General features: G+C 51.6%; 10 protein-coding genes across 10 annotated transcripts; 4 read left to right on the forward strand and 6 right to left on the reverse strand.

Annotated features, from left to right (window-relative positions):
- Positions 1-98: 98 nt before the first annotated feature.
- BDZ99DRAFT_552556 (Metallo-dependent phosphatase) lies at positions 99-1,329 on the forward strand (the record flags this gene model as incomplete). Its single annotated transcript, XM_033727061.1, has 2 exons — positions 99-892; positions 937-1,329. 2 exons carry the CDS (start codon positions 99-101, stop codon positions 1,064-1,066), a joined length of 924 nt encoding a protein of 307 aa, XP_033568809.1. The 3' UTR covers positions 1,067-1,329.
- Positions 1,330-1,501: 172 nt separating this feature from the next.
- BDZ99DRAFT_492404 (WD40 repeat-like protein) lies at positions 1,502-3,941 on the reverse strand (the record flags this gene model as incomplete). The annotated part of the gene is made up of 3 exons (XM_033723163.1): positions 1,502-2,225; positions 2,337-2,392; positions 3,921-3,941. 3 exons carry the CDS (start codon positions 3,939-3,941, stop codon positions 1,502-1,504), a joined length of 801 nt encoding a protein of 266 aa, XP_033568810.1.
- Positions 3,942-7,006: 3,065 nt separating this feature from the next.
- Positions 7,007-8,417, reverse strand: BDZ99DRAFT_214232 (uncharacterized protein). The gene is made up of 3 exons (XM_033713382.1): positions 8,318-8,417; positions 7,476-8,249; positions 7,007-7,345 (listed from the first exon to the last, which is right to left on the reverse strand). The coding sequence occupies exon 2, from the start codon at positions 8,160-8,162 to the stop codon at positions 7,482-7,484; it is 681 nt and encodes a 226-aa protein (XP_033568811.1). The 5' UTR covers positions 8,163-8,249; positions 8,318-8,417; the 3' UTR covers positions 7,007-7,345; positions 7,476-7,481.
- An 11-nt stretch (positions 8,418-8,428) lies between these two features.
- On the reverse strand, positions 8,429-9,872 carry BDZ99DRAFT_469360 (Methylthioribulose-1-phosphate dehydratase). The gene is made up of 6 exons (XM_033721475.1): positions 9,712-9,872; positions 9,472-9,615; positions 9,067-9,317; positions 8,903-8,986; positions 8,793-8,840; positions 8,429-8,739 (listed from the first exon to the last, which is right to left on the reverse strand). The coding sequence occupies exons 1-6, from the start codon at positions 9,835-9,837 to the stop codon at positions 8,649-8,651; spliced, it is 744 nt and encodes a 247-aa protein (XP_033568812.1). The 5' UTR covers positions 9,838-9,872; the 3' UTR covers positions 8,429-8,648.
- Positions 9,873-9,891: 19 nt separating this feature from the next.
- BDZ99DRAFT_214260 (uncharacterized protein) lies at positions 9,892-10,881 on the reverse strand. Its single transcript, XM_033713383.1, has 5 exons — positions 10,788-10,881; positions 10,703-10,733; positions 10,554-10,626; positions 10,379-10,498; positions 9,892-10,321 (listed from the first exon to the last, which is right to left on the reverse strand). Exons 1-5 carry the CDS (start codon positions 10,822-10,824, stop codon positions 10,163-10,165), a joined length of 420 nt encoding a protein of 139 aa, XP_033568813.1. The 5' UTR covers positions 10,825-10,881; the 3' UTR covers positions 9,892-10,162.
- Positions 10,882-14,750: 3,869 nt separating this feature from the next.
- BDZ99DRAFT_469363 (mitochondrial carrier) lies at positions 14,751-16,666 on the reverse strand. Its single transcript, XM_033721476.1, has 7 exons — positions 16,536-16,666; positions 16,014-16,482; positions 15,947-15,961; positions 15,641-15,894; positions 15,535-15,592; positions 15,125-15,472; positions 14,751-15,072 (listed from the first exon to the last, which is right to left on the reverse strand). The coding sequence occupies exons 2-7, from the start codon at positions 16,461-16,463 to the stop codon at positions 15,034-15,036; spliced, it is 1,164 nt and encodes a 387-aa protein (XP_033568814.1). The 5' UTR covers positions 16,464-16,482; positions 16,536-16,666; the 3' UTR covers positions 14,751-15,033.
- Positions 16,667-16,912: 246 nt separating this feature from the next.
- BDZ99DRAFT_577302 (uncharacterized protein) lies at positions 16,913-18,731 on the reverse strand. The gene is made up of 3 exons (XM_033728677.1): positions 18,433-18,731; positions 18,099-18,376; positions 16,913-18,045 (listed from the first exon to the last, which is right to left on the reverse strand). Exons 1-3 carry the CDS (start codon positions 18,573-18,575, stop codon positions 17,288-17,290), a joined length of 1,179 nt encoding a protein of 392 aa, XP_033568815.1. The 5' UTR covers positions 18,576-18,731; the 3' UTR covers positions 16,913-17,287.
- Positions 18,732-18,857: 126 nt separating this feature from the next.
- Positions 18,858-20,482, forward strand: BDZ99DRAFT_469365 (uncharacterized protein). The gene is made up of 2 exons (XM_033721477.1): positions 18,858-19,222; positions 19,274-20,482. Exons 1-2 carry the CDS (start codon positions 18,892-18,894, stop codon positions 20,191-20,193), a joined length of 1,251 nt encoding a protein of 416 aa, XP_033568816.1. The 5' UTR covers positions 18,858-18,891; the 3' UTR covers positions 20,194-20,482.
- Positions 20,483-20,681: 199 nt separating this feature from the next.
- BDZ99DRAFT_469366 (uncharacterized protein) lies at positions 20,682-21,330 on the forward strand. The gene has a single exon (XM_033721478.1). The coding sequence runs from the start codon at positions 20,738-20,740 to the stop codon at positions 20,963-20,965; it is 228 nt and encodes a 75-aa protein (XP_033568817.1). The 5' UTR covers positions 20,682-20,737; the 3' UTR covers positions 20,966-21,330.
- A 228-nt stretch (positions 21,331-21,558) lies between these two features.
- On the forward strand, positions 21,559-22,449 carry BDZ99DRAFT_214497 (uncharacterized protein). Its single transcript, XM_033713384.1, has one exon. The coding sequence runs from the start codon at positions 21,678-21,680 to the stop codon at positions 22,293-22,295; it is 618 nt and encodes a 205-aa protein (XP_033568818.1). The 5' UTR covers positions 21,559-21,677; the 3' UTR covers positions 22,296-22,449.
- The last annotated feature ends 142 nt before the right edge of the window (positions 22,450-22,591 follow it).

Consider the following 22,591-nt stretch of genomic DNA (forward strand, 5'->3'; position numbering starts at 1 on the left):
ATGGACACCTCACCCCGCTCCAGAAAGAATCAACGAAATACAAATCAACGGCGTGCCCCTGAAGGCATTCCATTACATCCTTTGACTATACAACGTACATGGCTCCCACTAACTCTCTATCTCCTCGAGTTATTAAACTACCGGGCCAGCGCCTTGCTCGCCTCGCCACGTCGCTCCTCAAACTCCATCCACTTCACCAGGGTTCCGTCTCTCAAGAGCCTTTGTCATTCCCTATAACAGCCATCTGCATATCCGATACACACAACACACAGCCAGATCTTCCCCCAGGAGATATCCTCATCCATGCTGGCGACTTGACGGAAAACGGAAGCTTTGACGAAGTGCAAGCTCAGCTTTCCTGGCTTGCAGCCCAACCACACGAGTACAAGATCGTTGTCGCAGGAAACCACGATGTCCTCCTCGACGCGAAGTTCCTCGAGGAGAACCCCGAGCGACGGTATGGCCAAAGCAAGACTGCGGACGACCTCGATTGGGGCGATGTGCATTACCTCCAGGATTCCTCTCTAGAACTAGAATTCCCAATCGACTCTCAGCATGCATCTAGCCCCTCCAAAAGCACGTTGAGAATCTATGGCAGTCCATGGACACCCCAGTACGGCATCTCAGCATTTCAGTATCCAAAGCATGAGGACATTTGGTCCAACAAGATCCCCCCTGATAAAGACATCCTCATCACCCACGGGCCTCCACGCTTGCACCTGGATAAGCGAGGCTTCCATCGCGCAGGCTGCCCATTTCTGGCTCAGGAGATAGCACGTATACGACCACGGCTGGTCGTCTTCGGGCACATCCACGTGGCTTATGAGCGAGAAGACGTCGTTCTTGATGGAGCCCAGCGGCGTTGGGAAGAGATCATCAATCAATGGGGCGGGTGGGTATCACTCGGATGATGGTGGCTGGCGTGCTCTTTACAAGGCTTCGAGCCGCTTTTCGTGGTAGGGATGCGCTGCTAAGAGCTGAGCGCGTAACGACGTTCGTGAATGCTGCAGTCGTGGGAGGACCGAAGAATGAGCTGCAGAATCAACCTGTTGTTTGTGTGCTTTAACCTTATATCAATTGTTCCGAGACTATCTCCCCGCTCTAGGCGAAGTCGTTGTACTTCTGATCGGTTTAGTGCTAAGATTGACGATCCCATTGACCAGAGGGTGCAACTCCATCTACTAGAGCATCTGCATCTGGAAATGTAGAGTTACTGGTCCTTCCAAGACTCCTTGTTAACTGCCATTGTGTTATGAAACTTATCGAGCTTCTGAGGCGCCCCTAATGGGGTGAGCGTAGTGGCAAAAAGAGGTCAAGTTCCTACATTCCATTTACGCTCTTTCATTCGTGAAGTTGTTTAAGGGAACACCCCTCAGGTTTAGGTGGTCCTCCTCTTCCTGTGAATACATACAACAACCGACGTTTATTGAGCGTGTATATATCAGAGATGAGGAAGGGAGGTGGGGTTGAGGTTGTAGTAGACGCCTATGCAAAGAACCTTCTAAGATCCAAGTGCTGTCTTCTTCTCCAGAGAGTTCTGCGTTTCCCGGTCCCAAAGCTTGACTGTCGCTTCATATGACACTGACGCGATCAGCCTGCCGTCCGGCGAGAACGCAACGCCCAAGACATCATTTGAATGGCCCTGAAGCGTACCACAGGCCGCTCCTGTAGCCGGGTCCCAAAGCCTAACGGTTTTGTCCTCTGACCCCGACGCGATCACCCTGCTGTCTGGCGAGAATGCGAGACACCTAACAGCCCCTGAATGGCCCTTAAGCATACCATAGGCCGCTCCTGTGTCTGGGTCCCAAAGCCTAACTGTCTTATCTAATGACGCCGATGCGATCAGCCTGCCGTCCGGCGAGAATGCGACACCCCTGACAGCAGCTGAATGGCCCGTGAGCGTACCACAGGCCGATCCTGTAGCCGGGTCCCAAAGCCCAACCGTCTTGTCATCTGACGCCGACGCGATCATCCTGCCATCCGGCGAGAATGCGAGACACCTAACAGCCTCTGAATGGCCCTTGAGCGTACCACAGGCCGCTCTTGTAGCCGGGTCCCAAAGCATAACTGTCTTATCTAATAACGCCGATGCGATCAGCCTGCCATCCGGCGAGAATGCGACAGCCATAACAGCAGCTGAATGGCCCTCGAGCGTACTACAGAGCGTTCCTGTAGCTGGGTCCCAAAGCCTGACTGTCTTGTCTGACGCTGATGCAATGAGCCTGCTGTTCGGCAAGAATGCGACACCATTGACAGCATGTGGGCCCTTGAGCGTACCACAGGCCGCTCCTGTAGCCGAGTCCCAAAGCCTGACCGTCATATCCCATGACGCCGACGCGATCAGCCTGCCGTCTGGCGAGAATGCGACGCCCAAGACAGATTGCGAATGGCCCTTTAGCTCCAGTTTTACCTTCCAGTCGCCTTGAGTAAGTGGACCTAATACTAATTCTGCTTTTCCCGCTGTAGACGTAGGGGTCGCCCTTGTAGTTGTAGAAAGCACCTCTATCGATCTCTGCGGTTCGTGTGCTGAAGTCGGATTCTGCGCACTCTTGACAGAAGAAAACTCAGAATCCGCTCTCTGTGAGCGTACGCCTGTATCGATGTGCTGCCTGGACGGTAAAGTCTGCGCCTTGGTGCTCCAGCTAGCGGACGGTTCAGAATCCGCTCCCTGTGAGTGTACGCCTGTATCGATGTGCTGCCTGGACGGAAAAGTCTGTGCCTTGGTGCTCCAGCTAGCAGACGGTTCAGCATATAGGGCGTCCGTATCCGACTCGTAAGATGGTGACTCAGGAGCGGTTGTTATTCTGGTGATAATTAGCAATACCGTATGAGAATTGTTGTTATAGAAATTGCAGTACCTGCGTGTATCTGACTCTGCGAGCTCGGTACTGAACCAAGGGTGTTGCAGACTACTCCTTGAGTCTGGGCGATCTTCGGGGTTTGGCGCCATCAATGTCTTTACGAAATCGTGCCCTTCTTTGCTTACATCATTGGCGAGTAGGACGTCCGAAGGGAATGCGAAGAGACCGTTGACATACTGCCCCAGGTGGTACTGGTCTCTAAACAGCGTCTTGCCAGTAAGTATAAGGAACGCAATCACGCTTAGAGACCAGATATCGACAGAATTTGTGTAGGACCTCTCCTTGTCGTTGGATTGGACAAAGCCAAGGACCTCTGGTGCTACAAATGCAGGAGTGCCTATTGAAGTCCGTAGAAGTGTAAGTCCCTCGACTGCTCGTTTGCTGATGCCAAAGTCTGCAATCTTCACCCACCAGTCCGGGCCTCTGCAAACAACCAGTATATTCTGTGTTGCACATATATCGTTAGCAGACATTGATGATTTAAGTAAGAGATAGCTAAACTAACAGCCGGCTTTAGATCCCGATGAGCAAATCTGTTTTCGTGCATGAAATTTAAGCCCTCAAGAACCTGGGCAATAATATGCTGCGCATCTCTCTCTGGCAGCGGCAAGCTGAGATACTTTTGCAGGTCACCGTCTGGAAGGTACTCCATGGTAATAAATATGCTGTCCAGATTGTCGTACCAGCCGAAGGATTTAACAAAGCATTGTTCATACTAGGCAATAGTTAGCACTAAGGCCGGGAATAAAGGATAAGAGATGGGAAATGATTCACCTTGCTATGAGAAAACAGAGCAATGGCCTCTAGCTCTCTGTAATAATCACCAGATCCAACTTTCTGGACCTTCTTTACAGCACGTACTTTTCCCTCGCTGTCGCCATGAATACATCGCTCCAGCCATACGACCCCGTAACTACCACGGCCAAGTCGTCTATCCTTCTCCCATCTTTCCTCCTTGGGAATTTTCCGTTGCTTATATGTGCTCCCTGAAACGTACTGGACATGCTGGGTATATTCCGGGTTTGTACAGAATTGCGTGTCGAGCTTCGACACCCGCACCAAGTCTGGGATTGCGGCCATGGTAGGGGTTCAGCATGCATCAGGTATTTTGTGCGCTAGGATCAAAGATCGTTAGTTCGAGTTAGGTGAGCTTCAAGCAGATTGCGTTGGTAGTCCCCGCTTCAGGGACGCCTGGGTTGGTACCTAGGTAGACGGCGCAACCCAACGGCTAGGCGACCTGGTGTTATGACTGCAGCAGGTAGAGTAGGATATCAAAACCATTCCAGACCCATTCCTGTGATGTGCGATGGTTTAGTGGAAGGTCACAAGACACGATGCTGTTGAAGCAGCTAGTTACTCAGCCTTGTTGCTTAGCTTAGTTGTGGCCACAATAGGCTTAGCTCATGAGTGCCAAAACCAGTAACCCTTTTCTATCCAGTTTCCGCTATAGAGGTACAGTAAAGCCTCGGTATAGTAATAGTCGTTTATAGTAATATATTCTATACAGTAATACAAGTCGCCGGATTATCCGATTTGCCTGCAATATTACTAACTCTCTGCTTAGTATAGTATCACTAACCCTACTAACCCTCTCTCATACAATATCATACTAACCAAGCCAGATTTTATATGGGAGAGTGGTCCGTGGCCCCTTAACGCCCCTTTCTTAAGCTGTCTTGGGACAGCCTGGCTTACCAATCGACTACACGTGACCCTTAGTACGGTGATACATTCTGTACAGTGATACGACCCCTGGTCCCCGACTCCTACACTATGCCGAGGTTTTACTGTAGTTGAAGCTCAGCCCGCACGGAGGCAATTGATTGGAATGACCGTGTAATCCTTTGGCTATTATTTTGACTGGATCTGAAGGAGTTTGAAGGCGCTCAGTTCTCCCGCTAGGAATGTAAAGCATCGATCATCACGGATGGAGTGGTGTATTTCTCAACAAACGAAGATAGTGCGAGAGGTGAAGATAGCTGAACTGGAATGCTCTTGCCACGGCGTTGCTATTGTTCAGACGGCGTCCGGAGGAGCCTCAAGGCGTCTAATTCTTGAGTGTGAAATGTTATCAACTGAAGACCATGAATCGAGGGGTAGCTTTCGCAATTTACAAGCGTGGTGCAATAAGTCGGGATAGCTAAACTCGAAACCCTATGTAACAGCCTCGCTACAAGGGTATCATGACGACAGCATTAGGAGAAGCTTAACATCGTCTGATGCTTCAACTATGAACGGAACGAGTCAAAGACTGTGGATTACGTCTCAATCCAGAGAGACTTCCAATTTCGAGCCCACGGAACCACCATTTGCACTACTAACGTTGCAATCCATAAGATTAAGAACTTCAGCCCGCCAGGCCACCGGATTTGTTAGGGTACCTCCAACATGAACGTCTACCCCCGCCGCGCGAAAGTCCTCTAGCCCATAGCTCCTGCAAAAGCAATCAGGCGTCATTATCCCGATGACTTCGCTCGCGCAAAGCCAAATTGTAACGCTCTTGAGTGCGGTATAACTATCCAGCACGTAAATTGGTAATGGTGTTGTCCTCGACTTCTTGATGGAAACGAGAAGACTGTGGGTTCTCCATAAGCGGAAGTCCCACCAGAAGCCGTATTCATAATTATGAAACCAACTCAATTCAATATGCTGAAGCCACTCGGAGGGCAGGCCGCCGAAGGTGCGTGTGAGCTTCTCAAGTTGCTTCCGGCCCGAGATGGATACCTTGATTCTTCCACTGCTGAAGAGAAGAGTCGCGAGCTCGAGGCGCGTTTGGCGGCTGGTGGCTAGTAGAGCGAGGTCCGGGTGATGGGATAGGAGAAGCCCGCCGGTTACTTGCTTGTCAGGAACAGATACAAGTCAGCGAGAATTCCACCACTTGTGTCAAGTTTCGGTCACCACTTCATACGGTCTAGTTCGCGACGATACACTGGACACATCATGCACCAACACTGGCCTGGGCTGTGTCCGATCCAGTACGTCTTGCTCTCAGTGATGTTGTGATAGATGATGTTACGTATTTCCCCGGGTAAATCCAAAAATCTTGAAGTTTGATCAAGGCACGCAGTCGTCTTTGTCTGGCAAATCTTGTTTTCTCGCGTCGCATCATATGTCCCTGGCTCGTTGCTTTCATTTTAGACTGATCGATAATGTCCTTAGGTATGGCATGGGTGCCTGAGGACAGTTTTACACGACTCGGCATGCTGAAGGCTGAAAAGAAACATGCAACTATTTTGAAGGCGATTCTGGTCTCTGGAAGTTGAAATTCTGTATGATGCAGGGAGATGAATTTCACTCCTCAAATCGATGAGATGAGCCAAGCGCATTTCGCAGCTTATGGTAGAAGGTGACGTGACTATAAGTGATTTCGTGGGCTGAATAAGACGAGAGAGGATCCATGGAACGCTTCAGAGACCCATGTTCATCTCTGTGATAGAACTGCCTCGCCACTACCGAGCATCGCACTCAATCTAACGGCAATGCCAGCTTCTCGCATTTCTTTCAGTCCGTGTACCTCACTAAGTTCCGCAAGCTTCATCTTCTTAGCAACAGGTACGGAAACATCAATAGAGGTTTCTTTGAGGCCGGTAAACATCCTCAGCATATCCGACACCGTGGACTTCATCTTTAGGACGACGATAGTCATCGAGTTCCGCTATACTACTATCGACCTGACATTGCCTACAGCCAGGGGGCCAAAGTTGTTGACGACATTCCACAAGCAGGTGTGGTTATGGATCCAGACTTGGAGCTTAGTGGCGAAGACGGCCTTGCGAGCTCATTTCGCAGTTGATGATTGACTTCTAAGAGCGTGCGGGATGAGGCAAGAAGTATCCGCCAGCAACACCTTCACGAGCCGAAGGAAACCGAGCTATACGTCTCCAGGATTTTCCGCGTGGATTCCATAGAACGTATTTTCTGTAATTTGGAGTGCTTAGGACGAATTCGTAGATACAGATACGCAGTTCGGGTGGAAGGTCGAGAAAATGGAGAGGTTGGTGGGTCTTGCACACGGCTACTACTTCAGATGCTTCTGCGGTGTTGGTTCCATGGTTGAAGATTCAAGAACCTCCACTCTACTCTTCTCATCGGAAAGTGGAGTACCATTGCTCTAACCCACAATCTCATCAGAATTGAGAGCAATTGAGGTCTAGCCCCTACCAGTACCGCTTGATTTTGGCTTGAAATCCTTCCCCAACGATGTCACATTGACAATGCCCCAATCCGGCCCCGGGCTGTGGCTCCTGATGTGATCGTGGAAGTCGGTCTGGTAGCCAACTCTATCTCCTTGATGTACGGTTTGCTCACCGTCCACTCCAGAAGTAACACACGTAGGCGCAGGCATCGATGCAACCCACTGAACTGTGGATACACCTTTGATTTTGCAAGAGAAGCATGTGAGCCATCCTTTTAACCTATCCCCGCATTCCGGCGTGGGCCACCACGTCCGCGATGTCTTGTTTGTACACTGAGAGCACCAGGGCCTGAGTTGCTTAGTGAATGATGAGCGAAAAGGGCCGATTGGCGTTCAGTCTCGGTGCACAAGCGTGCTTCAAGGTCGATAGTGAGAACCACGTGGACCACCGCTTAAAAACAAGGTGGAGCCAGGCATACCAAGTCTCATGGCATTTGTTTCATCGCATCAACGACTCCTTGCTCCCACTTAGCCAACTCATTCTCCCACTCGATAGTCTTCGACCTAGCGCCAAGTAATACGCATTTGAGAACGACCTTGACCCCAGCAGCATGCAGCTCTCGTAGCCCAAGCGCCTTGACGAACTCAAAGTCTATAAACTTACGGACAGGATCTGGGATATATGTGCCTAAGTTCACGTATATACTAATCTCCAAGCGCTTGAGGCCAGTAAGCTGAAAGAACATATCCCGCAACGAGGGTTTCTTGCGTATCCCAGCAATCAATCCGTTGAAGGACATGTTCATACCCAGATACGTGATACGCTCTAAGCCGAGAGTGCCAAAATTGCGCGTAAGGTTGAGTAGACTAGTGTGGTTCGGCATTGTGATCTGAACTTTGCTTGAGAAAACAAGCGGTGCGAGTTCAAGGCGTGCTTGCTGATTGGTATCCAGCAGGGCGAGTCGGTGAGGTATGAAGAAACCGCCAGCAACACCGGAGCGACACAACCGCGAACGCATGTGGCGTTTAGTGAAATTCGAAGGGGGATGATGGACAATAAACGTATCGTCTTGTAAGATGTAGTCGTAGATTTCGGTGCGGAGTTCTGCCGGAAGGTCGAAAAACCGGAAAGGTAGCTCGAGAGGCGGGTGGATGGAGACAGACATCTTCAGAGCGCGCTAGCTGGTGTAAACTGTAGCTCAAATATTCATGTATTGCAAGAACTGAGATAGGTTTTAGGCATCCAGTGGAGGCTGCCTAGAGGTCAGCTACGTGACTGAAGGTGCCCGCTACCTTGAAGATCACCGCTAGGGTGGCCTACCGGAGTGGGTGTTCAAATGTGCTGAAGGGCAACAGATCTATTCGACGGGGCACACAAGTCATGAAGGCTGATCGTATCTTGAGGAAGAGGGGGTGGAAGGAGGTTGAAATTGGCTGTAGCTTGCTGCGGGGTAGAACTAGCGTGACTGAAAGTCCGCAGCAGCCTTTGTCATTATATGTTGTTACTACCAACATCTATTTTAGGCTTTCTACAATCTTAGAAATACTTTACAATCGCTGCTGAAGACAACATAATTGGTCATCACTAGAGAATTCATAAAGGAAAAGTACCAGCAGTCATGTTTACTCCTATCTAGCTCCTTAGCATCCTCTTAAATATCACTGAGATGTGTATCACTGCTCTTTGCCCACGGCAATCCCAGCTTCTTCATCTCAACTGCGAGTTGGAAGATGTAGTCCAAGCTGCACTTAGGTTAACTCTCGATCTTCCCTCAAGTGTCAGGGTGATATCTTACCTCTCGCACTGTGTTTTCGCCTTGTGCACGTTGTCGCCCCATACGTATCTGAGAACGTCAGTCTGTGGACCAAATAGAGGTGCAATGAAAGAAATACGAGGGGAACTTACATCCCATGCCGCCTGACTAGAATAGCATACGTATCTGGGTACTTCTCCATCGCAACCTCCAGACTCTCAGTGAGATCTTCTTCGCTATAGTCACATATATCAAATTAGCAGCAGGGTAAAGCCACGACCCGTCCGCCATCCATTAGCAAAACTGGAGAACTCACAAAGCCGTATTCTCGATGATAGGAATCCTCAGCCTGTCATGATACCCTAAATTCCCGACCTTCCCTCGTCCTTTCCCAATCCCCTTGATTTGCTCAATCTCCTCAATCTCGAAGCACGCCGATTGACCGAAGTCGCGCTCTACGAGTAGAGTGACGAGAACTGCCCATTGCGAGTGTGTGTGGATGCAGCAGCCGGCGCCGCGTGTGAAAGCAGCGAGGAAGAGGGGCGTGCAGGCGGAGGGCTTGAGGACCTGTATAATTGAAAGGAAAAGTCAGATGACATTCAAAATAGCGCAGATGAAAGAAATGAGGTCTCGATGAGGATGGAGAATGAAGATTTGGCCAAGCGAAGCGGAGAAATGAGACTAGAAGGAAACAAAAAGTCACACAGGGAAAGAAACATACGCTCGGCTTCCTGAGATATTCCTTCGTGTTGAAGTCCATCACAAATATATCACTCGGCTTCATGAGTTCCTTCTGCACGCCGGATGGTGCGAGGAAGATGTGGTCATGATAGCGAATGCTGGTTCCACCGCCGGTTCCTGTGACCTGCATTACTCCATTAGCAAGTTCATCATTGTTAGACCCTAACAGCTCTTTCGCATGTAGATAATGTCATTTGAGTCCCTGAATACGTATACATACCCAGCCCAACGCATAAAACTTCCGACAAAGCTCACAGATCAGGTTTGATGGATGCTGCGGGTCTTCCGACTGTACAAGCTGTTCGGCATCATCCACAGTCTTGGGATTAGCTTCTTCGGATGCCATGATGCAGTATGCTTGACCAATGAATGAAAGTAAAGGTGAAGATCAAGAAAAAAAGATGCAAATAACGCCATGTCTTATCGATAAGACGCCTCGGTTACCCCCCCGTAGAACGAAGCCCCAGGGTCACGCTTCAGCATGGGAGCAATGACACCACTTTTCTGCAACTTTAACGTTGTCTAACTACACTATTTAAAAACAATCCAAAAAAGCATCTTCGACTGAAATGTCTTCCGCACCAGTCGATGTGGTATCATCATGACGTGACGCCCATAACCCCTTTCCTTTCTCCATATCTAGAGCCCATCCCAGATCTCGATACAGATATCTATTCAGCCGCCTCCGCGTTCTGCAAAGGCGACTCCTGCTTGTGGTCCTTGTGGTCCTTGTGCAGCAGGTGCTTGACCTTGTCGCCCAGACGTTCTCGCGATGGGCTCTTGCTGTGCCCACCGTACTTCTCGCGGTGCTCGTTGCCGGCGCCGCCGCGCTACGAGTTGAGTCAGCTTTCACTCTTGTGCTAGTGTTCTAAGTATTGTATGCATACCCCAGTGTGGAAGTCAGCCTGTCCCTCGCGGAGCGCTTGCTCCGGGATCACGTCCTGCGACCCGCGACGGCCGCGCTGGGGACCGAGAGATGGCGAACCGATGTTACCAGCACCGCCACGCTGTGTCGAGTGTAAGTATACGGACTTCGTTTGAAGGTTGGGTGAGGGAACGTACGCCAGTGGAGAAGGTGGCCCCGTCAGTGGATTCGCCTACGGGTCCTTCACGGACGATGCTGGCATCAGTGTAGCTATGTAATCTCAGTATTGTTCTTCGGTGAAAATAGAAGCTATATATGGTCGAGTATGGGGAATTGGAGTACTCACGGCGTCTCATCATGCCCAATGTTACCGGCGCCTATCGTCTATCAGCCTTCAAACTCCCAATCAGGTTTTATAGTAAGTATCATACCACCGCGGCCAGTCGAGACAATAGGATCAGCAGGCATCTTGAGATCGAGTTTTGAGAATCTGGGGTTATAATAAAGTTGATATGATCTGATCTTTATGATCTAGCGGGGCATATTCAGGGCGCATATGCGGGGCGGGCCTCGAGTTTATATCCTCATACAAACCCATATGACGCAACCACAACATCAATCGCGCCGCCGCGGCCACCGACAGAACGTGGGATGCGCAAAGCGTCTACCTTGCTTCAAGCCTCCCAAGCTCCAGCCAGGTCTTGCGAATTCAATTTCCAGCCCAACGCGCCTCAGTCATCCCCAGCGGCTCCTTGGCAGCGTCCAGCCACCGGGCACGTCAGAAATTTGCAGCGCGGAAAATCCTAGCATGGGTGTATGATGCAGGGCCAAGAGCCCGTGGGATGCGCGAACCTAGCTTCGCGAGCGGATTTGTCTATGGCGTGAGGTGATGGTGGACACTGCTTTTTGCTCGGCTGATAACGTCGTGTAGTTTGATTCGCGTGGGCGTGGGAGAGAGCTTGGCCGATTTGCCCTGTGCTAGTAGCGGCGCCGGCGGGATCCCACGGGGTGACAGCTTCGGTAGGCTAATTCTTAGGGCTTAGGTGGAGTCACGGGGGTGAAGGATTTTAGGGCGAGTTGGATTTCTGGCAAGTCTACTTTCAACGTCATATATACAGAAAAGATCGAATGATTCATCGCTAGAATATGGTCGCGCTGTAAGTTATGGGAGTTTCAAGTCCGGATCCGCTCAATATCACGTGACTATCACGTGACGTTAATCTGCGTCCATAAAACTTTCCCGGCGCACGAGGCTTCTCTCAGCACAGTTCAGAGTTTGAGATTCCTTGAAACAATCCAAGTGGGCACCGAATGTGCTGAAAGGAAGTCCAAATCTTCTTCCTATCGCCGAATGGTCTTGGTAGAGACTGCGTCTTGCAATGAACGCATCTCCGTGTTTCTGTGCCTGGAGTGGACGACTCCAGCAATCTTCGTCTCCTCGCTGTCCATCATTTCTCTCAATCACTGCTCGTCATCTCCATCTCCTAATCTATCTTCTCATCTCTCCCCCAAATCTACTCCTCTATCATCTCCTCAAAACGATGAAGATCACGAATCCCAGTAGTCCTCCCACCATCGTACTTCTCATCAAATATGTTGCCCCTCCACCTCCATTTCCCAACATCGATACGGAACCTTTTCAATTTTGCCACGCTATGACACCAGTCGCAGAAACGTGTTCAATGCCCGCACGACCATCGCTTGTTCTCCCCGCGCTGTTTAATGCCCCAAGACCATGCCTCCATGATGTTAGCATGGTTGCAAGACCCGCCGCCAGACCCCACCATAGGCACGGTTGAAGGCTGTTTTTGCACCACCGCCGACCAACATCGTGCGTCTGCATTCTTCGTGTTCCAACCCCGAAACTCCTATGAAGAAAGAAAGGAACTTCTGAGCGAGCAAGAAGAGGGTTTTATACCCCAAGCCTAGGCCAGATCCGGCTGCTCACGTGCTTCACGTGCTTGCTCTCCGTAGCCAGTAATCAGCCAGTGCGCAGCTTCTGGACCAGCTCAAAGAGGAGCGGTCACAAGCCTAATGGCTTAGTCATGCGGCCCAGGACTTCTCCCGAGTATAAAACCTCCTCGTCGAACAGCCAGAGGTTCTTTCTTCTTCGGCAGAGGATGGGTGTTTCGAGCGGAGAGCAAAAAGAGACTAGGGAATGGGTCATGGAGTGGGATCAAAAATGAAATCGAAAACGCGGCATGGCGTGGTGGACCTTCTGGCTTCATCTCTCGTCGAGGACAAGCTTCTGTAGAGGGGCCGGAGATCGGAAAGGTGTTCAAAAACCGCGCTATACCCGAGACATGGTTGGCTTCGGACTTCGTGCATCAAAGTGCACGCAATGAAGACGAATGGAGTGGTGTCGGCCGCTGCGACGAAATCACGGAAACGTCAACGAATGGTTGGAGCATCAAAAAAACAATCGGCCAGAACCGATGGAGTGGAGGGAGGATTATGTGGATCAAAAATGGTGAAACCGTCGTTCACATGGGCGGAGGAAGAGGTGCTGCGACTCTGGGAGCGTGACGCCAATGGCTGTTTCTGATGACCTCCAGCACTCGTCTGGGTTGTTGTCTAGGCGCGGTCGTTTCTGCTTCTGATATCTAATACCCAAACGGCTCGTTAAACTCCATCATCGACTCCTTGAGCCCCTCGTCCCCGCCGCCTGGGGGAGGGTGACAGGGGCCCATGCAGCGCTCGCAGGCGAACATCGGCTTGCGAAGGGCAAGGTGCTGATACTCACACAGCATTTCAAGGCTTGTGTTGCGTTTTGAAGACCGCTCATACCGGCAAAGTGTATACATTTTTGCAGTAACCAAATTCCACCGATGGAGAAGAAGTCTTCTATGGGGCTGAGAGGGAGTTATATACCCCGTAGTAATCTTCATTCTCACGTGCCTACCAGACCCATATCCTCCCCTAGTTGCTCCAACTCGCAGCCCTCACAACCACCTGACTCACGTGTCCTAGCCAAGACTTACCTGATGTCGAACTTTATCTAGGTATATAACCCCTTCCCTCTCCCATCTTCCTCATCAGCAAAGGAGGTCGAGGAGGGGTTCAAAACCCGAATCAAACGCAACCTATGGAGCGGTGCGAGGCCCCTTGCATCAAAACTACGTGCTGTGGCATCTAATGGAGTCGCCAATTGGCGTTGGCAAGATCAAATAGAGCTAACAGAGAGCTTTCATGGCTGGGGGATCAACAACTACTCAGCGACTCGGGAATGTAGTTAGAGAGAGGGAGGGTGGATGAAAAATAGAGCATAGTCTGGTTCCATGTGGGTGGGCGGAGGTGGTGTAAAACGAGGTCAGGGCGTTGGACGTGAATTCGGTCTTCTAATGATGATCCGCAGCGTCCATAGAGCTTAATGGTTTGAGGTTTTGGTCGACACCGCTTACACATATTGCACTCCCCAGAAGTTTTGCGTCAGCTTCGAATCAACTAGGTGACGTGCAGCAGCAAAGCGATATGCAACATACCGCCTCCAACCTCCCAAGTCCTCGCACCATAGGAGTTTGCTCGACTTTGTGTTGATCGACGACCACACTCCCATGAGAACATTTCCCCTCCTGTGTTGATCCTCCCAGCACATCGCGCGTGGCCTCTTCCTTGGTTTACGAAGCCAGTCACCATGGAAGTTGGGCGTGCACAATTTTGCACCCCAACCGAACCCCTCCCCGATGAAGAGGAGAACCTTCCTCCGCCCGCGAGCGAAGTTTTATACCCTATAGCCAAGGCAATTCACGTGTCCACCGATGTCGGCTCCCTAATCAGCTGTCTAGGTCGCATGTATCCGCAGTGACCTACAAGCACGTGTCCCGCCAAGCCCCACACGCCCCCCAAACTTCCCCGAGTATAAAGATCTCCCTCCCTCCCACCTCATCCACTTTCTTCTTCAGCAGAGGAACAGGTTCGGAGAGGCGATAAAAACAATCATCAAACTTTGCGATGGGGGGGACTTGGAGGTCTTGTCTTCAAGTAGACTATTGGATTCCGAGTATGGGGCTGTTGGGTCTTGGTCGGCGTGGTCATCAGCCCTGGCAACGGGCACTGATGGCTGGAGAATCAAAAGCATTTATCGCATCACCGAATGGAGTGAGAAGAGGAGCAGATCAACCATTTGCTGTGACCTTGGAATGTGGGTGGAGGGAGAGGGATAAAAAACAGAGAATCGAAAGGATGTATGGAGTTGGAGGGAGGAGAGGATCAACACTCAGTGGAGCCCTCGCGTATGGGTGGAAGGGATTGGGAGAGAGGGCGCCCTGCAGTTGATGATGATGGCCATGAGAATTGCGTGGTAGTGTTAGCGGTTGCAAATAGTTTATGGCGGCCGAGTGCTCTTATCCGAGGCGATGATTAGAACGAAGGTATTAGAGTGTTGGAGACGCGCACCGCATGTAGTTCGTATTGCTGCCTTCCCGAGTTACGCTTGCGAGTAACTGGAGACGGCTGGGATTTGTTGAGAATGGAGCATAGGTATAATTCGTGTACAGTAAAACTTCCACAGTTATAATTACAAGGGAGACCGAAACAGTGAAATCCCCGATTGCAGACGCAGACGCAGACCACAAGAAACCCAACCCGAGTAAACTGTTACCATCGCAAGAAGCTTCGTCGCGCTGACCGAGACGGCTGGCTAAGCACCGGTCAAACCTCAAGCTTTCGTTCCTGACCTTACGCCTTGAGCTCCTTTGGAGGAGGTGCCGGCCCGCCCTATTCGCACGTTAGCATCTTCTCCTCCCCCATAACTTTCAAGATTACTTACAGTAGAAGGCAGCCCCAAGAAGACCTTGAAGTAATCATAGATCATCCACTGCAGCCCAGTCAAGGTACCGATCATAACAATCCTAACGGGCAATCCGTTCCAGAGGCCACCGAAGCCGATATCCTTGTAGATACGGCCCATAGCGGCTCCAAAGGCTTCACCGGGCTGGCGATTGGCGTTCAACTTCGAGACCATGACATCGGCGGGATGAGAGACGATAGCGCAGAGGATACCGGCCATGTAGCCACCGGTGAAGGAGACGCCGATTTGCGCAGACTTGGAGTAGTCGGCTTTGGTGCCGGGGAGGTAGGAGTATATCATTTCGACAATGGTTTCGAAGGAAGCGAACTGTGATTGTAAATTTCGGCCTACTAAAGCAACGAGAGGAGTGGAGAAGCAAGATCACGCACCTTCATCATCGTGTAAGGAATCTGGCGACCCCAGAGTGGGTAGAGGCCCTTGTAAAGCCTGAGCTAGTTAGTACGATATCAAAAAGTGGGGAAAGACAGTGTTGACCCTGCAAAGCCTTCCTTGCCAGTGATGGTCGAGATTCCATGAAACGTCCCCTTCGCGAATGGCGGAATAGTCGTCTGCATGCGGACTTTGACTGCCTCGAAAGGACAAAGCGCAACGTCGGCAATGAACTCAGCCGACGCACTGGCACCGAGGTAAAGCACCGTCTTGTACTTGTATGCGTTTTCAGGTCCTACGAGGTCGGCAAATGTCTTCTTGAAGTACTCATATCCGCCATATTTGAAAGCGCCTTGAGCCTGGATGAAGTCAGCAAGTAAACGCCAATCGAACTTCCAAGGGATTACGAACAGAATAGCCGAAGAACTGAAAAAGATAGTTAGTCAAGTTTACACATGTGGAGATGATATCAAAATACCGTAGGACCCCATCCTGTATAGATCCCCCTGAACCCCTCCGCCCTCCCAATCTTTCCCCAGGCCTCAATATTACCCTTATACATCTTCGAGTCCACCTGTCGTCGACACTTGACCAGGTCCAGTGGCGTCACAAACGTATGCGTAGTCCCGCAAGCCAGCAGTCCACCAAACGTGCAGGCCGCATAGTACTGCAAAGAGTACATCTCGATATTGCCCGCCTTCGCCTGGGCCTTTGCACTGCCTTTCTCCAGCTCTTGGATGGCGGCATTGCTCAATTGCCCTGCCTTGTTCTTTGCGTCGTCGATGGCGCTCCAGGTATTGAAGACGCCGCGGGGTGCTTCATATCTCGACCGCGGTTTCGGGGTCCAGTCCGTCTTGTGGAGTGTCAAAGGGGACGAGGCCGAAAAGACGCTCTGGAGCGTCTTCTGGGATGGGAAGAGTGGCTGCATCTTTGCTAGACCCACGGTACTGTCCCGCGTTAGTTGTTTGTAGGCGATTGGAGCTTATCGCGGACTACTGACTCGTGTGAGGTGTGGTGCTGGGAAAGGCGGTTCAGCGGCCCTGTTGAGTGGAGATATAAAAAGTATGAATTCACGAAGAAGTCCAGCCCTCTTCTGCATGCAGCACAAAGGCAGGTGTTGTCGGAAGGATGCGGTCGGTGAGGGGTTTGAATGCCGTTGGACTTGGGGAAGTAGGAGCTTGCGCACAGACTCTTACGTCATCCTTTTGGGAAGGATCCACGACCTCCATGCCTTTCATCTGTTGGTAGTATCATTACTATTATATGAGCAATACTTGGAGTGAACAGCGGCCCACACTGCCCGGATCACATTAGTAGTAGTGTGGATACTGGGAGCCAACACCGCTTGAGGTGCCCTGGCATGCTAATAGACTGTCAAAAACCGTTGCTGTATGCGTCGGCTGGATTTGCCGAAATGTATTCGAGAACTTTGTACAGTCACAAGTAAGTGAGAAGAAAAGTAAACAACGAACGAACTGGAAAACAAACGCTTAATTTGGAGGCTTACACCGAGCTATCTATGCCGCTGACTTCAGAGAAGCATCCGTCCTGAACTCGATATCAGGCTTTAATAACCCCTGATTGACACGCTGGAGAGTGTTGATCAACCCAAGACGCCATCCTCCTAGTAAAGAGAGCTGAAATGCCTGAAACCACGCCGGATCCTATGCACGCTGGTCAACGCTTTGAACGCCTCCGCCCTAGCATCGAACAGTTAGAAAACGAAAACGAAAGTAAGCAACCCAGAGAGCCCTAATTACCGCCCTTAGGTCTCTGGCTCATGTCTTGTATCCTCCTAATGGCGCCCTGGAGCATGACAAATTTGTCCTGCTTCGGATCATACGCTGCATTTACATCCATAGTCATCCGCGCCTTGGACCCCTTGATCTCGATCAATCCCGATACTACCACGGTACCGCGGGGAGGTTCGAGCTTGAAGGCCTGCCAGTTCTTGGCAAGAGTGCTCGCAAAGATGGAAAGGGCCATAGACTTGGGAGGTGCTGGTGAGAAGTCTGGAAACGCTACGTTCTTCTCCTGCGGATTCGATCCAGGGACTTGTGGGACTTGCGGTGGAGGCGGAACAGAGGAGCGCTGAGTGGCGTCAGCATCAGCATTTGAATCTATTCCTGTAGGCGTAGTCGGTTTCCTAAGAATGCTATTTCGATATTGTTGTTTCTGCTGCTCCTCACTAACAGGAAGATTGAAAAATCTCTTGACCATCTGCGTCTGCCTGTCTACAAGGTATTTCGAGCTAGCCAGGACGGACGAGAAGACCGCAGAGGGGTAGAGAGCGCGATTTAAGCGATGGTAGTTGAGTTCGCTGACTGGGCGAGCGGTCCAGGCAATGTGGTCGCCGATCTCAATGCCGGATCGCTCGTATTCTGTAGGAGGGCCGTCTGGGAATGTGATGTCGAGCCAGTGGGCGCCCAAGGTGATGTTGATGTCGCCCATGCGGGGCTTGAAGCGCTTGTCGTTTGCTATTTGCGTTCGTACTATTGTGACGAGTTGATCTGAGAGGGCGGTTAGTATGCGCTCGCAAATGCCTCGATAAAGGTTATAGTACCTCGCATCCTCGCATGCTTCTTCTGGTCCGGCGCAAGTTTCCTAAATTCTTGCCATTCTGGATCCGAGCCTTTGTAATATGTCTTCGGCCTCGCTTTCGTGAGTCCCAGGGGAATGAATATGGGCTCGAGTTCGTCGTCCTCGTCGAGAGTTGAGTCTGCGGGGCCCCGACCAGGATTCGCCACTCCCTCGCCTTCATCCAGTCGGTCGAGCTGGCGGCCTATGATTTGGAAATATGTGTAGTATGCGGCGCTATAGAGACATAATGAGGCGAGCGTTCTGTAAAATATTTAGCCACTGGACGACTGTAGATGGAGAGCTGGGTGCCGGCTAACACTCTGGTGAACATGCGCTTCTTGAAGCGCACCCGCTGGACTTTGACTTCGGTGCTCGCATGACGGATAAATGGTCGAGACACCCTTATTGGGGTCTGGCGGGCGACGTGAAGCGCAGGCCTCAGAATCGACGGCTTGTACATGAGGGTTGTGGATGCGGCTATCGCTCTTGGAGGGTAGTCATGGACCGGCAGCTGGTGGCAAGAAATGAAGAACGCGGCAAATGGGTATCACGGAAGAATGGGAAGAAGAAGAGAGCGATCGGGGGTGTGTGGCCGTTGATTTATTGCGAGTTTGCGTTGCGCATGGGGAGACTCTGGCGGCTTCGAGAACAAGGTGGAGGCTCTCACGCGGCATTCACGGCGCCAAGCCCGCCGTGTCGAGGCTCCTTCACAGCTAGGCACTGACGTCTGTTATCACGACCACTCCCGCCCATCCATCAACACCACAGCAGCCACCATGAAGCCGTCGTGGGGCCTTGTCCTGTCCTCGCTGTGCTGCGCAGCTTCTGCCGCATCGAAATCCCCCGTCGGCCATGTCTACGCCTACGATTCGGCCATCAAAAGCAAAGACACCACACAGGAATCGCTGGTTACCGCTGAGACCGCTCGTTTGATAATAGCACAACGGCTAGGGCTGTCAAGATTCCACTCGTTAGACGATGCGGATGAAGATGTTGTTCAACAGCTGAATCGGTACGGAGGACGGGCATTGAAGCTGTTCGGGGGAGATCGAGAGAGCAACCACGCACATGCTCTGATATGGCTGGACGCTGTCATAGATCCTCAAGGCTGGTGCCCCTGTGCTTTATGGAAGCTCCAATACTAACGCGACTCTACAGACATCATACCTGAGTCCGATCTGGATGAATACTCGCACTTCACACTCTCCAACCCTGCCTCATCTTCAGCAAACAAAGCCCTTGTATACGATTTCTACAATCAAGCTAAATATCTACCCAAACGCCGCGGCCCACAGTTGATCTCTCACGAGTCTGATGACGCCATTTCCACCATGCTGGATTCCGAGATGCCCGTAAATCACATTTCCATATCGCACAACAAGGTGCCCAAATCGGAACCTGTTGTGAGCGCAGACTTCATGGGCGCAAACGACTACCGCAAGGGGGTTTCACAAGTGCTCTCCGCCGCCAAACGCCTCGGCTTCTCCTTCACCGTCGTCCTGACACCACCCGGCATCCCAAAGTCCAAGAAACACCCGTACGGCACCTACACTATCCCCACTCATCACCTCGAAAAACGCCGCCAGGTCCCCGAAGCTATCCTCAGCTCCTCAGCCGCCGTTGCCTCCAACGCCGCCAACGCCATCAACAACACCGAAACCACACCCAACCTCCCCCTCGCCAAAGATGGCCCCCTCCTCGGCATTCTCAAAAGCTGCTACGCCTCCCAATCCGCCTGCGAAAGCGCCACTCGCAACTGCACTGGCCACGGGGCATGCTATCTCTCACGGCACGGGGAAGAGCGCTCCGGCGGTAAAGGCAAATTCAACGACTGCTACAGCTGCGCTTGCAAAGCTACCGTTGTCGAAAGGGGCGAGGGGAAGGGCCACAAAACGACGAACTGGGGCGGGCCGGCGTGCCAGAAGAAAGATGTAGTGGTTGAGTTTTGGCTATTTGCTGGCGCGACAGTGATGCTGATGTTTCTGGTCGGCACGGGGATTGGCATGCTGTACAGCATGGGCGAGGAGGAGCTACCAAGCGTGATCGGTGCCGGGGTCAGCGGACCGACGAGGAAGTAAGAAGACGGAAAGCTGTATATCTAAAGTGTTCTGGAAATTTCCTAGGTTGTAGACTCTCGAGAATTGGGTTCTCTGTATCTCATCGTGTTTGAATTGGGTTCTTAAAGCTGAGAAGCTGGCGTAAATGATGGTTCTCAATGAAAGGCACTCTCGTATCTCCTTCACACTGATTCTTTGCGCCGTCCAGTCCCTCTAGCAGCCCTAGTCTCTCCATCGTTTATTCCACGCTTCCGACACGGTTGCCTTTAATCGTGCTCAAATCATCAAACGATAACAGTCGAACAACAAAAGCCCGTTCGCAAGACCAAAGCCCCCATTCCAGCCTCGCCGCCTATTCCCACCACATAAACCCACGAAAAACAAGGCAACATTTTGCCCCCCAAAGAAATAACGCAAAGCCTCACTTTCCCAAACCCTAACGACGAGGCTGCCTAGCCGCTGTCCCGTCCTACTGGTACTTATCCCCTTCCCTCCCCAACTCTCCCGCCCACCTCTGCTCCACCCTACAACCCTAGAGACCCTCCAAGCACATAATTCTAAAGCTATGCATACCCTGACATGCACCCACGTCTTCCGCATCCGCGACCACCAGCCCTGGAGCGAGATGAGGTCCTTCTCCGCGAAACAACGATTCCAACAGTCGAGCGAGAGCGGAGCAGCACTACCGTTCCGCCGAAGCAGCAGCGACAGCGACAATGCGCCGCGCGATGAGCCCGACTCTGGCGCCTCCGATAACGGCGGAAGCAGGGAGAGCGACGGTGAGAAGAGGTAGCGGGAGGAGGCAGCGAGGAGAGATAGCGAAGCAGGCGGCGCAGTAGTGGGAATTTTTCAGGAAATGAAGTTGACGAATTGGGCTCCCAACCATTGCCTCAAGATCTATGAAACACTTCCCGTAACGCCAGGGCCGTGCTAGAACCCCAGTCTCCTAGTACTATAAATATTCCCATATTATTCAATCGCTACACGCACCTTTCTTTGGTAATAGCACCCGACTTTTTCCAACTCGGCGCGCGGACCCCACCCCTATCTCGACGGGGCAACGAAGTTATTTTTTTACAACCTTATGGATTATTCGCCTGAATGAGGTGTATCCGATCCGGGTTTTGGTTTTCTGGTAGGGGTTGTGGTTGTTGAGTTATGTGCGAAAATGTAGGGGGGGCCTCGAATGGACGGGAAATTCAGTTGCTCTGGACTCAACGCCAAGGGTCGTTCTTGGCGGCCAAGACTTGCTGAATTGGGCACCATCGGGAGACAGAAGCAGGTGCGGTGATGAGGCCGCGGTTAGACACTCGATCACGCTCACAGCTTCGGTAGTGGGGAGGGGTAGGGTTGGAGCTTTGAGGAGGAGGTTTATGAGAGGGAACTGAGCATGTGCGTGCGCGTCATTTTCAGAATGGTGAGGGCGTGGAGCTTTAGTATGAAGTTTAGCTTGAGAGTAGGAAAAGGGGGTGGGAGTGATTGTATTCTTTGGGGATAAAGTTCGAATGAGCAGGTGTTTGGAGGGTATGAATGCGAATTTAATGATGAGAAGACTCAGCCCGGTCATACATGTTTCTGGTTGGAGTGATATGATGACCGTGGTCCTCCACCCCCAGACCCACGGTGCCCTATTCTCCCTTTCGCACAAACCTTTAGCATCGCCATCCTCATCCTATCCTCATCCCCATCCTCATACTCATCCTCATCCTTATACCGCACACCGCAATACACCACCACACAACATTACAGACAACCACCAAAGCATATCACCATGGCCGCCAGTCCCATCCACCTCCACGACTCGCCTTTCCCTCTTCCATCCTATAATCTCAAGCCACCCAGCCTCGAGCGAGTCGATCCCCCTTACGTTTCTGAACAACCCGCCCCCAACCTCCCACCATCCTACTCCTCCCCCAACTCCCAGCAACAGAACAACGACCGCGGCCTCGACCCCGACCTCGAGAGGAGCGACCCCGAACGCGAGCGCGCCGACGTCTCGGCCACCGAACCTAGAGAGACTGACAACGGTGCGAAAGATCTATTTGTCTGCTGCAGCGAAGATAAATGCTGTACCTGCCGCAGTCCCGAGTGCGTTCCCGGCATCTGGACGAAGACACTGGTAACGGTGGTGGTTTTGACGGGGTGTATCTGGGTTTTGAAGAGGTTTTGAGGGGAGGGGTTGAGAAGGGAGCGGGAGAGGGAGAAGGAGAGAAGGGTGTGTGGCGGACATATTCTGTACATCTTCTGGCATACCTAATCTCCAAATTGAACTTACATGCTTCTGAAATTTGTGGTCGAAGTGATATGCCATCTATGGTCCCCCACACCCCAGACCCACGGTTCCCTATTCCCCCTTCGCACAAACTTTAGCATCCCGATCATCATCCTCATCCCTCACACAACTGAAATCCACCACAAC

The sequence above is a fragment of the Mytilinidion resinicola genome (assembly GCF_010093595.1).
Source record: "Mytilinidion resinicola strain CBS 304.34 unplaced genomic scaffold BDZ99scaffold_36, whole genome shotgun sequence".
Lineage (NCBI taxonomy): Eukaryota > Fungi > Ascomycota > Dothideomycetes > Mytilinidiales > Mytilinidiaceae > Mytilinidion > Mytilinidion resinicola.

Coding starts and splice junctions, on each gene's coding strand:
- BDZ99DRAFT_469365 (XM_033721477.1), top strand. CDS start 18,892: ATGAAGCCGTCGTGGGGCCTTGTCCTGTCCTCGCTGTGCTGCGCAGCT. Junction 19,223..19,273: donor CGCTGTCATAGATCCTCAAG/GCTGGTGCCCCT, acceptor GCGACTCTACAG/ACATCATACCTGAGTCCGAT.
- BDZ99DRAFT_469366 (XM_033721478.1), top strand. CDS start 20,738: ATGCATACCCTGACATGCACCCACGTCTTCCGCATCCGCGACCACCAG.
- BDZ99DRAFT_214497 (XM_033713384.1), top strand. CDS start 21,678: ATGAGCAGGTGTTTGGAGGGTATGAATGCGAATTTAATGATGAGAAGA.
- BDZ99DRAFT_214260 (XM_033713383.1), bottom strand. CDS start 10,824: ATGCCTGCTGATCCTATTGTCTCGACTGGCCGCGGTG. Junction 10,734..10,787: donor TGTCTCGACTGGCCGCGGTG/GTATGATACTTA, acceptor GATAGACGATAG/GCGCCGGTAACATTGGGCAT. Junction 10,322..10,378: donor AGGCTGACTTCCACACTGGG/GTATGCATACAA, acceptor CTCAACTCGTAG/CGCGGCGGCGCCGGCAACGA.
- BDZ99DRAFT_469360 (XM_033721475.1), bottom strand. CDS start 9,837: ATGGCATCCGAAGAAGCTAATCCCAAGACTGTGGATGATGCCGAACAG. Junction 9,616..9,711: donor AGTTTTATGCGTTGGGCTGG/GTATGTATACGT, acceptor GGAGTAATGCAG/GTCACAGGAACCGGCGGTGG. Junction 8,841..8,902: donor CTAGTCAGGCGGCATGGGAT/GTAAGTTCCCCT, acceptor TGACGTTCTCAG/ATACGTATGGGGCGACAACG.
- BDZ99DRAFT_214232 (XM_033713382.1), bottom strand. CDS start 8,162: ATGTCTGTCTCCATCCACCCGCCTCTCGAGCTACCTTTCCGGTTTTTC.
- BDZ99DRAFT_577302 (XM_033728677.1), bottom strand. CDS start 18,575: ATGTACAAGCCGTCGATTCTGAGGCCTGCGCTTCACGTCGCCCGCCAG. Junction 18,377..18,432: donor AAGCGCATGTTCACCAGAGT/GTTAGCCGGCAC, acceptor AATATTTTACAG/AACGCTCGCCTCATTATGTC. Junction 18,046..18,098: donor GAAGCATGCGAGGATGCGAG/GTACTATAACCT, acceptor CCGCCCTCTCAG/ATCAACTCGTCACAATAGTA.
- BDZ99DRAFT_469363 (XM_033721476.1), bottom strand. CDS start 16,463: ATGCAGCCACTCTTCCCATCCCAGAAGACGCTCCAGAGCGTCTTTTCG. Junction 15,593..15,640: donor GGCAAGGAAGGCTTTGCAGG/GTCAACACTGTC, acceptor TAACTAGCTCAG/GCTTTACAAGGGCCTCTACC. Junction 15,473..15,534: donor TTCCTTACACGATGATGAAG/GTGCGTGATCTT, acceptor TTACAATCACAG/TTCGCTTCCTTCGAAACCAT.